The sequence below is a fragment of the Borostomias antarcticus genome, assembly GCF_949987555.1.
Source record: "Borostomias antarcticus genome assembly, chromosome: 21".
Taxonomy (NCBI): Eukaryota; Metazoa; Chordata; class Actinopteri; order Stomiiformes; family Stomiidae; genus Borostomias; species Borostomias antarcticus.
The window spans coordinates 5,378,990-5,396,489 of record NC_140254.1 but is presented as its reverse complement, the minus strand read 5'-3'; the positions used below and the strand labels follow the sequence as shown (position 1 = coordinate 5,396,489).

General features: G+C 51.8%; 1 protein-coding gene across 1 annotated transcript in view; it reads right to left on the bottom strand.

Moving 5' to 3' along the window:
• Nucleotides 1-15,171, bottom strand: part of ext1b (exostosin glycosyltransferase 1b) — an 81,598-nt gene extending 66,427 nt beyond the window's left edge. The window contains exon 1 of the mRNA XM_084454802.1: nt 13,406-15,171. Within this exon, the coding sequence (XP_084310928.1) occupies nt 13,406-14,349 (944 nt within the window). The 5' untranslated portion in view covers nt 14,350-15,171. The remainder of the gene's footprint in view (nt 1-13,405) is intronic.
• Nucleotides 15,172-17,500: the final 2,329 nt, after the last annotated feature.

The window sequence follows — 17,500 nt, the reverse complement described above, 5'->3', positions numbered from 1 at the left end:
GGTCGGCCCTCGCCCTGGCCACAGAGGGCTGCCGTGTGAATGTGTGTGTGTGTGTGTGTGTGAGTGTGTGTGTGGGGGGCCCTGTGTTGTGGTCGAGGCAGGCTGGTGCCGTGCAGTACAGACGCCCGTGTGGTCTGTCGGGGTTCCACCGGAACACGTGTTCCCTGTTTAGATTCTGGTCAAGACCTCCTCATGTGGTCCGTGTCGCGCTCGCTCTCTCTCTCTCTCTCCATCCGTCTCTCACTCTGGGTTTATGAGTTAAGCACATGCACTCTTCTCTCTCTCCGTCTCTCTCTCTCTCTCTTTCCTCTCTGCTGTGGAGTGTTTAGTTTTGAGGCCCAAGACATATGTGGTTTGTTTGTGTTCCAGTCCCTGTTCTCCTACGGTCTGCTTGGGGAGGCTGGGGTCCTTGTTCTGGTCTGTCTAGGGGGTCTGGGTTAGGCTAGGTCTGCTTGGGGAGGCTGGGGTCCTTGTTCTGGTCTGTCTAGGGGGTCTGGGTTAGGCTAGGTCTGCTTGGGGAGGCTGGGGTCCTTGTTCTGGTCTGTCTAGGGGGTCTGGGTTAGGCTAGGTCTGCTTGGGGAGGCTGGGGTACTTGTTCTGGTCTGTCTAGGGGTCTGGGTTAGGCTAGGTCTGCTTGGGGAGGCTGGGGTCCTTGTTCTGGTCTGTCTAGGGGGTCTGGGTTAGGCTAGGTCTGCTTGGGGAGGCTGGGGTCCTTGTTCTGGTCTGTCTAGGGGGTCTGGGTTAGGCTAGGTCTGCTTGGGGAGGCTGGGGTACTTGTTCTGGTCTGTCTAGGGGGTCTGGGTTAGGCTAGGTCTGCTTGGGGAGGCTGGGGTCCTTGTTCTGGTCTGTCTAGGGGGTCTGGGTTAGGCTAGGTCTGCTTGGGGAGGCTGGGGTACTTGTTCTGGTCTGTCTAGGGGGTCTGGGTTAGGCTAGGTCTGCTTGGGGAGGCTGGGGTCCTTGTTCTGGTCTGTCTAGGGGGTCTGGGTTAGGCTAGGTCTGCTTGGGGAGGCTGGGGTCCTTGTTCTGGTCTGTCTAGGGGGTCTGGCTGAGGTGTGGCGACCAGAGTTCTGCTCCTCACTCTGCTTGGCTGTTCACGAGTGCCTGTCTAGGCCAGTCCGGGTGAAAAGAGATGGTGGTAGTGTGTGTGTGTGCGCCTATTAGTTTTTGACAGTCATCAAAATTAAAAAGTTGAGCAAAAAGTTTGTAGCATGACATGTTTTGAGTTAACATAGCAGGGGAAAAAGAGAACAACATGGCAGGCCCTTGAGATGTGACTATTGCGCATGTGCACATTGCGATGGCGATGCATAAACCATATATTATGCAGCCCTAGTGTGTGTGTTAGAGTGTGACTACGTGTGTGTGTGTGTGTGTGTGTGTGTGTGTGTGTGTGTGTGTGTGTGTGTGTGTGTGCGCAGACGTAGCAGACCGTGACGGCTACAATAACCCCCTGCAGTGGGAGCACCCATGTGCTAAATTACTGCCACAACCGTTTCTCCTCAGGCTCCAGCCAGCACAGACAGCCCTGCTCTCGCTCAGCATCAGACCAGTCCCACATACACACACTGTGTACACCTGCGCGTGTGTGTGTGCGTGTGTGTGTGTGTGTGTGTGCCCTGAGAAAATTGCTGATGGCATCGTTAGAGGAGTGTGAACCTGGACTGTCCCTGGGTGTGTTTCCTATAATGAAGATCCGCAGGTCGCTATGGCTTGTGTTTGAGTGTGTGTGTGTGTGTGTGTGTGTGTGTGTGTGTGTGTTTAACAGCCCGATACGTGATTAACCTTGTCTTCTGGAAGCTTCCAGACAGGGAGACACAGGTGGCAGGAGGGGAAGAGACTAGAGAGAGCTTCCCTTGGATTTTGCGACTGAGAAAGCACACACACACGTACACACACACACACACACACACACACACACACATCTGAAAATAGAGAGCGAAAGGCAGGCACGCACACTCTCTCTCTCACACACACACTCACACTTTCTCTCTCTCTCTGTCTCTCACACACGCACACACACACACACACACACACACACACACACACACACACACACACACACACACACATTGCAGGAGCACACGTCACGGCACCTTGTCATGGCAGACCTGCTTCCTTCGTTCGGCGGCGGAGGTTGGGGTTGGGCGTAGCGGCGGGCTGAGGCGCTCGGCGAGCGCGCTGAGGTGACGGGGGAGTGACAGAGGAATGCGGGCGGCGGTGATAAGGAATCGCCGGTGCTGTCAGTCACCTGAGCCGGTGGTCAGGGGCGGGGCCAGTCTGACTGACGGGGCGCCGTGAGTCACTCGGTCACCTCGACGCGGAGCCTTCCACTCGCACGCTCACACGCACACAGACGGGCGCAGGACAAAAGACATTACCACACACACACACACACACACACACACACACACACACAGACTAGTGGTTCACCATCGCCACGGAGCACAGGTCAGGGTTTCAATAAAAACTCACTTTAGGCTCAACCTCCGTCACCCCGAAGCAATCAATCTGCCCATCTGAGCCCTTGGCCACGGGAGAAACACTCTCCCTCTCTCGCACGCACGCACGCACGCACGCACGCACGCACGCACGCACGCACGCACGCACACACACACACGTAATCTTTACCCGTGTCGAGTCTGCATTGCATTTCTGAACTACAATTGTTTTACGCCTGTATATCTTGATATGTAGGACCATCTCGGTCTGACTGACACTCCCAGTTCAAACACCCAGAGAACACAGAGGAAAAGAGAAGAGAGAGTGCTCCTTATTGGCTAATCCAGGACAGAAACCGGTGATTCGGTCAATGTTACTGGGATTATGAAGGGAAGGTATAACATGACTGGGATTATGAAGGGAAGGAATAACATGACTGGGATTATGAAGGGAAGGAATAACATGACTGGGATTATGAAGGGAAGGTGTAGCTTGACCACTCCTGAAAGGATCGAGGGGCCTTAACCGCTTGGTCCATTGAAGAACAAGGGCCCTCCAAGCCACCTCAAGAGGCCTGAAGGGAGGGCCTTAAGAGGAGAGTTTAGCTGCTAAAATACAAAGACCGAAGCTGCCTCGCTACTCGCTAGCCACTCAATCGGAAAAATATGAATATAAATAGGAATATTTTGAACAGGGAACACTGGAAAAGACCTTTTGAAATATACAAGCTGTCTACATTAGAGTACAGGGGGAGCCCAACGTCTCGTATTGCGATTATGCAAATGATGCTAACGCTGCCCTCTGTGGCTAAACGCTAACCCCCAACCCCCCGGGTGGGGAAAACGCCGACCAGTGCATCTTCTTCAGACGGGGGGCTATTCACTCTCCCCCGTACGGAGGCTAACAATGCCCGGCGACGGCCATATCCCTTCGAGCTCATCCCATCTCGGCGCCTCGTAGTAGCAACCGAACAATCTATTCGTTCCGCAAGCCGCTTCGGACCGGCAAACTCAGCAGATTCACTTGGACCTGAACAGGCCCTTTAAGGTCGCTTTCTTACCCCATAAAGAAGAAATTCTAATGAAGTTCTCTCAAGGGATAATGCAGGAGCCCAGGAACGTGGCGCCGAATAGGACGAGACCCCGAGGGCTGCCTTGCTGCGCGCAGGACTGAATGGACACAAGTGGACTGGATAGAGGACACGTCCCAGAAAACTGCCACAGCACGACTGGAACGGCAGCACAGAGCAGCATCAGCCAGGGGGAGTGAGCCCAGGTCTTCCACATGGGAGGGCAGAGGGCAGGAGCGCTGCTGGGCTGTCGGCGGTTACGTTATCTGGAAGCCGCTCCTTGTCTGGGCCCCATGAATACATTTCCCAAAAAGTCAAAAGCACTCTTCCATAAAAATTTAAATTGAATTGGCATATCCATGTGGACCGTTAAAGAACACGAGCGCTTTTTGGCGTGAGTCTTCATAAGAGTGAGGCTGCCTTCCGAATCGCATACTTCTACTTTTTACTACCAGTGCGTACTACAGCTGCCTAGAAAGTACGTACTTTGCACGCAGTATGCATGCAATTAGAACATACTGTACTACCTTGTCGTAACATTGCGGCGTGAAATTTTACCACATCCGTTGCTGTCCATAAAGCCACATTTGTGTACAGCTGGGATTCATCAAAACACCTCCGGCGCGACTCGCACATAATTTCCCCAGCGCACGGGATTGTGGGTCAGAATAGCCAGAAAAGTGTGCTGGCTTGCATACTGCAAAATACGACTGGATGTAGTAGGACATCCTCCTCCTAATATACTGCATGTGTCATACTATGTATTGGGAAATACAACATCAATTTTTGGCATACTATATAGTATGGAAGTATGCGATTCACAACGCTGCCTGTGTTTCATGTCGGAAGAGGGGTGGGAGCAATATACTTACATTTACAACATTCACTACATATACTACATTTACACGTCGTTGTTTGAACAGGTGTGTGCTTTTTAACAGGTCTTCCACATGTCTACCGTTAGACCAAGAAGACATCCTCACGGTCCGAGGGCGGCAAAATGAGAATGTGCTTCCACACTCCCTCCGCGGAACTGACACCGACTCGCCGGGTCACCGGAGCGCTGTGCAAACATGATGCCGAGGGCCCGGGCAGAGACCCAGACGGAGAGCAAACCTTCAGCTCGCAACCGTCCACGGGAGAGACAGCTGGCACACACTGTCTATAACGACATCACCTTCCCAAGGCGCAGTTTTGAGACTGCAGTGCAAACATAGCCAGCATATCCAGACGCGGGTTCGTGGGAGCCGGCTGCTTCCTCCCCCCCCCCCCCCCCTCTCTCCGTCCGCAGAGAGAGAGCGTGTGTTTATAGACGGCCATGTAGCCGGGGGAGCGCATCCCCGCCGCGGGTCACCAGACACCCCGGGAGCTCTGGACCTCCAAACAAACACACACACACAGACACAGTGTCCACAGACAAAAACACAGGCTTTCTAATGCACACACGCGCACACACACACACACAGTTGAAGGAGGCGGGGGGGGGGGGGGGGGGGGTGCGACCTCTCACCTCAATAGCACACTTGGCGTTGAATATACATCAAACCCCACACATCAAACCACCCCGGGTTAAGGGCCAAACTCACATTCAGTATGATCTACTGGCCTAACTGCTCCCTTCCCGATGTGGTACAGACAGACGTCAGTGAGAGGGAGAGCTTTGGGATATACAAACGCTCCGCCTGCCAACCCACAGGGAGAGTAAGTGAAAGACAAACACACACACGTACACACAGGAGAGCATGTGAAACAGAAAGACACACACACGTACACACAGGAGAGCATGTGAAACAGAAACACACACACACGTTCACACAGGAGAGCATGTGAAACAGAAACACACACACACGTACACACAGGAGAGCATTTGATACAGAAACACACACACACACGTACACACAGGAGAGCATGTGAAACAGAAACACACACACACGTACACACAGGAGAGCATGTGAAACAGAAACACACACACACACGTACACACAGGAGAGCATGTGAAACAGAAACACACACACGTACACACAGGAGAGCATGTGAAACAGAAACACACACACACACGTACACACAGGAGAGCATGTGAAACAGAAACACACACACACGTACACACAGGAGAGCATTTGATACAGAAACACACACACACACGTACACACAGGAGAGCATGTGAAACAGAAACACACACACACGTACACACAGGAGAGCATGTGAAACAGAAACACACACACGTACACACAGGAGAGCATGTGAAACAGAAACACACACACACGTACACACAGGAGAGCATGTGAAACAGAAACACACACACACGTACACACAGGAGAGCATGTGAAACAGAAACACACACACACGTACACACAGGAGAGCATGTGAAACAGAAACACACACGTACACACAGGAGAACATGTGAAACAGAAACACACACACACACACGTACACACAGTTAAGGCAAGATGTGGGGAGAACTTCACCAATGGCACAGGACAGAAAGAGAGAGAGAAGGGGGAAGAAAAATGAATAGAACATGTGAGAGAGAAAGAGAGAGAGGGGGAGTGGGGGATTGAGGAGAGAAAGATTAACAGAACGTGAAAGAGAGAGAGAGAGAGAAAAAGAAAGAGTGAGAGAGTAAAAAAGAGAGCCATGGTCACAGGAGTGAGTACTGCTAGCACAGGTCTCATGCCAAAAAGCAGGCCTGATCCCCAAACCTGGCAACCCGCAGATGACCGCTTCAACCTCCTGCTCTCCTCCTCCTCGGTCCCACCAATCAAAGATAGCTCTGCTCCTCTTGACCCCAGGCTAGCGCTCTTACATTGGCCCTCCAACGCTCGCTTGCCAACGCCCACCACCCCATCCACCTTGGAGAGAAATGGCGCTCCGTCTAGCGAGCGAGTGAGCGGCAAGGCAAACAAGAGGCAGATGCTTTGAAAACAAAGAACTGTTGTGTCAGAACTTTCTCGGGAAATGAGCGCTTCAAGTTCTCCGGAAAAATAAGTTCTGTTCAGCATGTCGGAGCGCAACACAGAGCTCCCTGACAGCTATGCTCTCTCCACTTTCCACCTCTCTCTCCTCTCCCTCCTCTCCTTCTCTCTCTCCTCTCCCTCCCTCTCTCTCCCTCCCTCCATCCCTCTCCCTCCTCTCCTTCTCTCTCTCTCCTCTCCCTCCCTCTCTCTCCCTCCCTCTCCCTCCCTCCATCCCTCTCCCTCCTCTCCTTCTCTCTCCTCTCCCTCCCTCTCCTCTCCCTCCCTCCCTCCCTCCCCCTTCTCTCTCTCTCCTCTCCCTCCCTCTCTCTCCCTCTCCCTCCCTCCATCCCTCTCTCCTCTCCTTCTCTCCCTCCCTCTCTCCCTCCCTCTCTCTCCCTCCCTCTCCCTCCCTCCATCCCTCTCCCTCCTCTCCTTCTCTCTCCTCTCCCTCCCTCCCTCTCCTCTCCCTCCCTCTCTCTCTCTCCTCATCCTCCTACCACTGGCATCGACGCCTGGGTAGGCGAGGCGTGTGTGTGTGTATATATATATATATATATATATATATGTATGTATGTCATATATACAGCCGCTGAAAATGTTACCTCGATCCCTCAGCTCTGTGACAACCACGCAAACTCAGAGGGTCTCAGAGAAAGCTGGGCTCGCTGCAAACTTGAGTCGGTCGTCAACTTATTTTCTCCTCTTTTCTCCCACCCCCCCCGCCGCCGCGCTGACTCATGCGCTGAAAGTGCACGGAACAGTGCGGTGATTTCAACAAAGGATCCAAGATGGAAGGAGCGCTCTCATTCCGGCAACGTTTCCATGTGTGGAGCAACGCTGGCCCCGTGCCACGGCAGCTGGCTCAGTGTTTCATACCTCTCCCGAGAACCAGAAACTTTCCATATGTATGGTGTGGATTAAGCTCTTTAAAATCATTTTAAAAGGCCTGCTTTGAATCTGTCCTCTTTTTAAACGGGTAAGTAAGGGGAGGGGGGGGGGGGGGCAGAGAGAGAGAGAAAGAAAGTGGGCGTATTCTCACTCTCCAACAGTACCACCACCAGCTGCACTTTGTCCCACATTCCCCTCTAGCAGCTCAAACTCCTCTCCTCCCTCTCAAACTCCCCTCTCCTCCCTCACTTAAAAACGAGGCCCTGAAAGAAGTCGTGACCAAACAGAGGAGAAAACCCGGAGACAAAATCAAGAACAGGCCGCCCCGATAATAAACTACCAAACTAATGCAATGTTCTCCCATCGTGCGCGTATGCACACATAACTCAAGAGGGGCATGGGGGTGGAGAGGTTCAGACCCTCCAGGGTGAGTAAGTGTGTACTGTGGGTGTGTGTGAGTTTAGGGTGCAAGGGGGGTCATTGGGGGGGGGGGGGGGGGGGGGGGGGGTGTCAACAAGGCAACAGCGGTTAAAGCACCAGATCAAACTCTGGCACAATAGGGCCCCTCGGAGTGCCCGGGGAGGGGGGGGGGGGGGGCAGCCTGGCCTCCCTCTCCTCTCCTCCCCTTTCCTCCGGTGCCCTCTCCTCTCCTCTCCTCTCCTCTCCTCTCCTCTCCTCTCCTCTCCTCTCCTCTCCTCTCCTCTCCTCTCCTCTCCTCTCCTCTCCTCTCCTCTCCTCTCCTCGCCCTCTGGAGGGAAGTCAAACTGAGCCGTAAAGCACGAGCCCCTTTTCCCTCTGCCTCCTCCACTCCAACAAAACCCTCTTTCTGTCGACACCAGGCCAACGCACTCTCCGCGGCACGCCCCGCACACACACACACACACACACACACACACACACACACACACACACACACACACACACACACACACACACACACACACACACACATTCTCCAGTGACATAATGCTTTTTTTAACAGACCCCCCCCACCCCCACCTCTGCACCATTGCCCCAGCATCCCCCTCTCTCTCCGGCAGATGACTGTTTGAGTATCCACACAGCAGAGAGAGGTGTTTGTTTTCGCTCTCGTCTGGGGGGTTAGGAGTGAAGAAGGGGGTTGGTGGGTGTGTGTGTGTGTGTGTGTGTGTGTGTGTGTGTGTGTGTGGAGGACGAAGGCTGATGCAAACGACCGCCGTGTCCTAATGAAGTAGCCGCCTGAGGCGTCGTTAAAACACTCCAGGGGCCTCAAAGAGCCGACCTGGGGAGCTGTAAACCTACAAACCTACCACCCCCCCCACCTCCACCCCCATATGCCCTAATACACACACACACACACACACACAGGAAGCTGGTCTGTGCTGGAGGCCCCAGGAAGCAGGACGTTAGTGTGCTCTTCAGGGGCCTCTGCACCCTGGGGTCCCTACAGTGACCAGACCAGCGTTTCTGGCCACGGTCCCGCGGTCATGAGAGAGGGCTGGGGAGGGGGGCTTAACACCACCCCCCCCCCCCACACACACACACACACACTGCACACATGCAGTGCTTACACACAGTCAGTCAGTCACACACACACACACACACATCAGACTCTCCCTCTCTCTTGCTCTCCTACACACACACACACACACACACACACACAAACACACACACAAACACACACAGCGGAGTGGAGAGCAGAATGACAAGAGTGAGAAAACCAGAGAGCTGACTCCCCCAGGAGAGGGGCCGTCTGGGCCGAATACAGGACGTGGCTTTTTACACGCCATCAATTTCATCACCGCGGCAACCCACAGCTTTCTCCTCGGCGGACCGGGGGATCGGGGGTGGGTGGGGGGGAGGGGTAGCTAATTTCAGCCAATTACAGTCAGACTCTGCGGACGCCGTTTCTCTGTGAAACTGGTGTACAATCGATGGGGCTGGTAATAATTCCGACCGCTAGAGTTGTTATTAACAGTGGCGGGTGCGTGAAAGCCCAAAGGGCGCCCGACGTCCAGGGAGGTGTACGAGCCGAGCTTAGCTGCGCCTCCGGCGGCCGCACGCAGCGGGCGGCAGAGATATATATATATATATATAGGTATTACACAATAATGTGCTGCTGAAACTTCACATTTCAAGTTGCTTGCAACAGTTAATTTTGTAATTTAACATAAGCTTGCTATTAATATATAATAAATAGTAAATACTTGTTTTTTTTATGTGTGTTGGGGAGGTGAAATGCCGTATACTGTGAAATACCGTAAACCGTACCGTGTAACTAGATACCGTACCGTACCGTAATGCAAAAATCCATACCGTCTCATCCCTACTCTCCACCAACCAACCAGCCGGGCTGGATGGGCATTCGGGAGCGGACGCAGTGACCGGACCGCGCCTCTCTGTGAGTACGGACTGACCGGACCCCAGATCTCTTGTCCTCTTCTCTCTCTCACTCGTTCGCTCCAGTTCCTCCCTCTCTCTCTCTCTCTCTCTCCTGGCAAAGGGGCCACATCGCCATGGTAATCCCCCTGTGAATGTGGGTCACCACGTAGAGCCTCGCCTTCTTCACTCAGGCATGGACAGACAGCCGGGTCACGACCCCCCTCCACACCAACACACACACACACACACACACGGGCACTCACACACACACACACAAACAAACACATGCACAGACGCTCATACTCACACAGGCATTCATTCAGAAACGCATACACACACCGAAAGGAAGTGACAAAAGACATTAACAGATCAGGAGAGAGCAGACAATACTTCAGGCCAGGGGTTGAGACTAACACACACACACACACACACACACACACACACAAACTAACCACTGTTGGCATAGCAAGGCGACAGAACACCGTGGAGTTAAATCAAGAAGTCCCTGAATCCTTCTCGTCTCAATTAGAATTTAAAAGAGAGAGACGCAGCAACAGTTTAGTTCTCAAATTGATTAAAAGGGGATTTAAACTGGGATTGATTCACTGATAAAAACAACCGCAGGGCACGACGCCTCACACACACACACACGCACCGAAAAACAACGCTAATTAAGCCAAACGGCATTCCAGCTAATTACCTTTCGTCATTAGCATATTCACGCTATCATGGACCACTGCTTTGTTTAAGTGAGATGACCTTTATGAATAATTCATGAATTATTAATCTGACTACAGAAAACAAACAACGGGATCCCAGGGAGTGTGACATCGCCCCGCACGACCACAAGTGACTAGTTTGTGTTAATCTCTCATTCTACCACCACCTCTTAGACACACTCCGATATCTTCACCCCGATAGTGGCCAGTTGTTGACAATGGGGAAAGGTATGCGTAATAGTGTTTTTAGAAGCGACAAGATGGAGAGGAGTTCTGTTTGCCCGTCCACGTTATTTGGTCTCCAATATATGGCGCTGTGTCAACAGAATGTCAACTGCCTCAGAGCTCTGAGGAGAGGGAGATGGAAATATGGCCGAGAGCCATCTTCTCCTTAGTCAAACCACATCACTGTTTCCATATCCCTCTGATAGGGAGAGGAAGGAGGGAGAGAGAGAGAGAGAGAGAGAGAGAGAGAGAAAGAGAGTGGCAGGTCCCCACCTCTCGCTTTCAAGAGGATTTTCTCAAGTGGTAAAATTCCTGCTGATGACACAGTTGCAGAAATGCAGCATTGCTTTCCTGTTATTGCAGCCGGGCCTTTCAAATGAGAAAGGGATACTGTACTCTCTCTTTCTCTCTCACACACAAACAGACCCACGCACAATCTCTCTCTCTCTCTCTCTCACACACACACACACACACACACAAACACAAACACTCGTAGGATGAGTCCCTGGGGTGACCTTGAGTAGCGTTCGCTGGCAAAGTGGCCGGCCAAAGTAGCTAAAGTACTAAGTCAATACGAACGGCCGGCGCTGGTTAAGTATTAGATGGGGGGGATCATTCATGCCGCTGGCGTGCGCTGGGCAGCTCGCAGCGAGCCGGGAGCGAGACCAGCATGTCGACTGGAGAGGGAGCCCGCTCGCCAAACTCCCGTTAGGCAGGCCAGAGAGATACGGGCTCAACGCCACGCGGCGCCCTGGTCGGCGCTGCGACTGTCACGTCCTCAGATGTCCCATTTCCTGCTTCCTACCGTGGCCACGGGCCTACGGTGACGCCATGTTGACGTCCGAGCGGGAGTGGCCTAACGCGGTGACAGGCATTAGGAGCGACGTGATTTATAGCAGTGCGACCAATAGGAGGAATTGAATCTGCTTGCCGATGTGGTACTGGGACAAACAACCACTTGGTTTCTCTTGTACTTCCAGCAGCCATCTAATTGCTTTCTCCCTACACAGGAGAGGGGGAGGGAGAGGAGAGGGGGGGAGGAGAAGAGGGGGCTTGAGGGGAGAGGAGAGGAGGAGGGGGAGAAGAGGAAGGGGGGAGAGGAGGGAGATGAGAGAAGACGAGGGGAAGGGAGTGAAGGGGGGGGGGGGGGGGGGGGGGAGCTGACCAGACTCCAGGGATGACTGGAATGTCAGATAATGGATGACACATCTCTCCAGGTGACACCAAGCCAAAGGCATGCCATCTCAGCAGAGAGAGAGAGAGAGAGAGAGAGAGAGAGAGAGAGAGAGAGAGAGAGCAGATTGCAGGGGGAGATAGAGGGAGGATGGCAAATGGACAAGCACTCACTTGTGGGGATGTTGAAGCAGCATATTTGCATTGGATGCCTGTGCGTGTATGTGTGTGTGTGTGTGTGTCTGTCCTCCATAGTGTTCAAGTCAGCGGGTGCTAGTTCAATTCAAGTTCATTGGGGATGACTTTCTCCCAACCCATGGGTGAATCTCAAGTGTCTTTCCTTAATCCCTTGCATCCCTACTCGCGTCCTCACTCTCTAAACGCAGAGCCACGCACATTCCCCTTTCTCATTCAACACCCTGTGAGACCAAGGAAGTGTACAGGTGGAACCAAAAACAGACTTTGATATTCAACCCTTATCTGATCAAAGCTTCCCGGACCTGCCCACTCACTTCTCCGAACCACTGATTGACAGGACATGGCACATGTTTAATGCATTCGTCATCCCTTTACACTCATCATCGATAACAGTGTGAGGAATGGCTGGGCTGGGTCCTCACCCTGCCTCGAAGTTTACCGAGGATTTACAGTATTGAATCCTAAAGTAGACACAGCCCTGCCCAAATCAAGCTCACCTGTCACTCACTGGGAAGGAACTGAACTTGGCAGAGCTCTGTGTAAACTGACTGACGGACCAAGCTCTGTATCAAACATGACAATACTGAGTGGGTTTGGACTGACAAGTACCTCCACGCCCTGACATGAACGGAGGTCTTCGCAGTTTGACTCGGCATGAAAACTGTCTCGTTGCCAAACTGCGTGTCATCATAATATAATTCACCATTAATGAATCCGGCATCTTCTCACATTAATGGCGAATTAATATTTCCATGTTAATTTTGAGTTTGGTATAACTTAATACCATACTCATACCTTATTTCGAGTGGATGCAACTGATTTTTCGCCGTCAGTTTCGAACTTGACGGTATGACGGTATGGCCACAAGCTTGGAGCGGTAGGCTACCATAAGACCAGTCCATATTCATGGCGAGCTCAATCACCACCAAGTAAGTAGGCCTATAAAGCAAATCAAACATGTCCGTGCGCATCCTCGTTCGGCTGCAATATCTGTGTGAAGTGGGCTGAATTCCTCCGTGAGGAGGGGGGGGGGGTTGACCGGGCTGATTTACGTAAACCCGTAGGTAATTGACTGGCAGGAGAGTGCTCTCCGTTCACGCTTGAAAGAGAGCGGGGTTAGGAGAGAGGGATCAGAGCCCAATTCAGTCACCGAGAGCTTTGAAACGAGTTCACAATCTGCACGCAAAGCTGATAACCGCCTCCATGGACACCGTGGAGGAGGCCGTGGAGGAGGCCCGGGGCTCTTATTTTGGGAGAGTAGCCTACCACGTCGATACTAATATGTCAGGACATACTGTAACACTTCTAAGCTGACATCACAAATGCACAAAACAACTTTTTACACAAAGTTTGAGTGACCCAAATGAGTCACGACTCACTTGTCATACTCCGCGTTGTCTCGGTCACAGCGCGCGTCCTTGTGCTTCTGCCAGTCCTTGCCGTGCTTGCAGGTCGTGAGGAGCACCACGTCTTCCGCATTATGGACATGGTATAAGGCATTCCTCGTGTCTGAACCGATACCTGTCAGGTACCGCTTCCCCTTAAACACCAGCACATACTTCCTGAAAGGTGGAATTGAGTTGTACTTAAGGAAGCCCCTCTCTCCGCCGGTCCGCGGGTGCTCCTTTGAAAACAGGGGGATGGACACGTCGAAGTTGGGTCTGAAGTTCTCGGTGCTGATGCTGGCTTTCGCCAGCATAGCCTGTCCTATGTCGAAGCCAAGGTCTTCCGTGTAGTCCGGCCATGTCCCCGAGTAGAGGTTAAATATGAGGTGGTTTCTACCGTTGTTCCACAGGGGCAGGTTCTGGACCTTAGTTTTGAGATTGTGCACGTACTGTGGTGAGAGCTGGTCCCGGTCCAGAGTGTCCAAGCTCAGGACGAACAGACAAGCCTGTCCCGGGTCAGATGTGTAGAACCTGGACCCCTCTATGGTCGATAAAATATTCTGGTAACTTTCTGAGATTTTCTCCCCCTTCTGCTGGGGGTAGACGTACACTTTGAAACCGTTCTTTTTACATTGAGAGAAATCAAAGCACGAATCCATGCGGCATCGTTTGCCTTTGTAAACACTTGTGTTAACGTCCCTCTTCTGCCTGGGCGATATGTGAATGTTGTACTCCTCTGTGTCCGTTTGATCCCACGGCAGGAAAGGTTGTAACGGGTCGGAGAAGTGTGGCCACGGCTGATCAGGGCGATATCCATTGCGGCTGCGGTCATGCCGGTTCCTGCCCGTGGCTGGAAGTTGGACCCCTCCAAAATAGAACAGTAGAACTAGACATGCACCGGCGGAGAGCAGGATTAAATATCGTTTTTTGGCCTGCATGTGTCCTACGAATAGGGTCAAGTTGTTTACAAATAAATTTAAAGTGGCCCAAAGTTAGGCTCTCACCACCTCCAACTACACCGCTCCGCCATCTTCCAGCCTGCAAGGATTTCGAACTCGCGTCTTTCCCCGTCTTCGTATTCCGTTCCCCTATCCAGCGATTGATCCAGCGCATGTGGGCGATTTTACATGTATTTGCTCGCTCCCCCGTCTATCTTTGACCATTTCACAATTCAGAGGTTGCGTAGCTATAGCTTACCTTCTGCGTGATCTCTCCAACTATACACAAATCAGATACAAGCTCTCTGTCCCTCTGCGCTTTATTCCGTCCGTCCGTAGCCTATTCAAATGGAAAATGCGCTCGGGTAGATCAGTCTGTAATAGCGGTCCGAAAGCTCTCAATAGAAACTCTCCCCCGTAGAGTACAAGCAGAGAGGTTCATGAGTCTCTCTGCCTCGGCGAACACTAAATAGGTACCCCACGGTATGGATGTAAAGTGGTTGACCGGAGTAGAAAGCCGTCGGTGTGGAGACGTTGTTATCCAGATGTCTCGGAGTAAATTGGAATGGTTCTTCGCGCTTTATCACTCCATGGTTCCATTGGTGGGGAGAGCGGAGAGCTTCGCAGAGCAGGAGCAGTTCATCAGTACAACTGTAGCCGCACGAATCCCTGCATTTCTCTTATTTATAACCTCCCGATAGATCCCCACACGCGCAAGAATAAAATAATCTCATCGTTGAAGATAGGGCCTGAGAGAAAATCAGAAATCGGCACAACAGCCTTAGTCAGAACGCGCAGCTATATTGTGACTTCTCCGATACATTGAAAATGTTGAAACGGAGGAATTCCTTGATCCTAGTGTCCAATTACCAAATGCTCAGTTGTTCCGATTGTTACTCTGTAACATTCCAATCCCGACACGATGGCAGCTGACGCGACGTCCCATCAGTGTGTATCGGCGCCGCTCATTGGTCTCTTCTGAGGCCGGAAGAGGCGGTGCTTATAAATGCACCCATTCACAACCAGAGCTCTCTAACACAGCCTTCCTTACAAAAATAGCGAAATAAATAGTTTATAGGCATGTAATAGCTGTTTTAAAACTGTATGATGACCACTAAGGTGTCTTCAGCTACACAGCTTCAACTGAAATCTCCCCGACACCAAAATGATATATTTATTCTAGTTACTTTTTAGGGGCAAAGAAAAGTAAGCCTGTCTGAGAACAGAAATATATGAGAATCACTGTAGCCCATTTTAAATAGAATTCAGTCATAAAGAGCTAGTTGAACAGGCTTGTGTGGCAGTATAAACAAAAATCAATTGCTCTCGACTGAATAAATTAAATTGCAGTATTTCTGACTTGATAGGCCTACCCCTGTGGGTACATTTGTCCACATGCAGAAGAGGAGAATCATTATAGCCAAGAGTGGGTGGAAGTGCAGGTCTGCAACTGTTACTGAAATTAGCATGCAGATGTGAAACCGCCGGGCAGGTGAGGAGACAAGGAAGTCAACAAGTCCTCACCTTGTCCCGCCCAATAAGTTACCCGGGGGCCTAATGACAGAGATTAATAACTCCAGGCCTCCCTGTCTGGGTGTCATCACGCCTCATAAGCCTCTACAATCCACACAGCTGCCATTTTGTGGCACAACACTCAGACTGGGTGAAGAGGCCATCCTCATTTTTTATCGGCCAATTAGTCAAGGGAGGGGGGGGGGCGTCTAATTAGTGGTAGTGGAGGAGAGGGGCGGGCTGGGAGTGGCGCCAGGAGCTCAGGGTTTGCCAGCTCTACACTGCGCCCGGGCGGAACACAGGGCTGGATCTCAAAACTCCGTACTTCCATGTCTCGCATTATCCCTGTTCCTCTCCTCTGCCCTTACACCTTCCTTCCTCATCTCCTCGGCCCTCTCCTTGTCCTCTGAGCCACCGGAGGAGAAGACTAGATCCCTCCCCGCAGGCTGTCTGCTACAGTGTGCCCTGATGAGGAGGTGGACGTGGAGGAGGAGGAGGTCTGCTACAGTGTGTTCTGATGAGGAGGCGAGGGATCTACAGAGGATCTTGGCGCACTCGTTGGCAGCCATCAACATTTCCATTCGTCACTGAACAATTACACATTACCCATTTAATATCACCGCCTCTATCACCGACTCAGCTAAGCAGAGGCTTTTATCCAAAGCGAGTTGACAATGTTTTGAGCTAGCGTTGGGGTTAAGTACCTTGTGCTCCAAGGGCACAACTGCTGATGTGGCCTGGCCTCGAACCAGAAACTTTTTTATCACTAGTCAGATGCTCTGTAACCACTGGGCTACCTACCGCCCAGCCATTCTTCCTGTGTGCTTTCTTTCTTCGAGCTGTCATGCGCACGTCAAGGAAGGGCTGGACCATCTGGAGCGCTGCTTGTCTTGCCCTGGCTGAATTAGCTGTCTGTAAAGCACTTCCTCGCTGCGATGGCAGGCCGTCCGTGATGAAGGCCGCACATTTTGGACGGCGTGAAGGAGTATCCGAGGCTGAAAGGTAATCCAGGTTCAGGGAGTTCTGGGCGGACAGAAGACAAAACAGCCTTTGACAGTCTTCCAGCCGCAGCAGATCAGGCACTGATAAACTCCCCTCAGGATGATGTAACAAGCCATGCTCCTGGAACGGCCTGACAGAAGATGTGTGTGTGCGTGTCTGTGTATGTGGGTGTGTGTTTTTCTATGTGTGAGTGTCGGTCTGTCGGTAATGTGTGGGTCTGTGGGTGGGTATGAATGTTTTTAGGTGTGTGTGTGTGTGTGCGAGAGAGAGAGAGAGAGTGTGTGTGTGTGTGTGTGTGCGTGCGTTGTAATCACGAAGGCACCACACATACAGAGCCAAAGAACCCAACTGCCTAGCCCCAACACACCCTCATGTGGAACCAAAACACTGCAGTCCAGGATGTGTATCCAGGGGTGAAAGTAAAGAGAGCAAATCAAATGAAGGTCAGTCCCCACACACTCAGTGTGTGACCCCTAAACAGAGAACTGAGTTGTATTGAAGTACAAGACCAACTCCTCTGCATGATCTCTGTGGGAGTATAGTCCTCGGAAGAAAAAGCCACTGCAGTGATTTTGTTTGGATAATTTGGAAACATAAATGTATCTCCTTTTTAAATATTCATCCTCTATCTATCTAT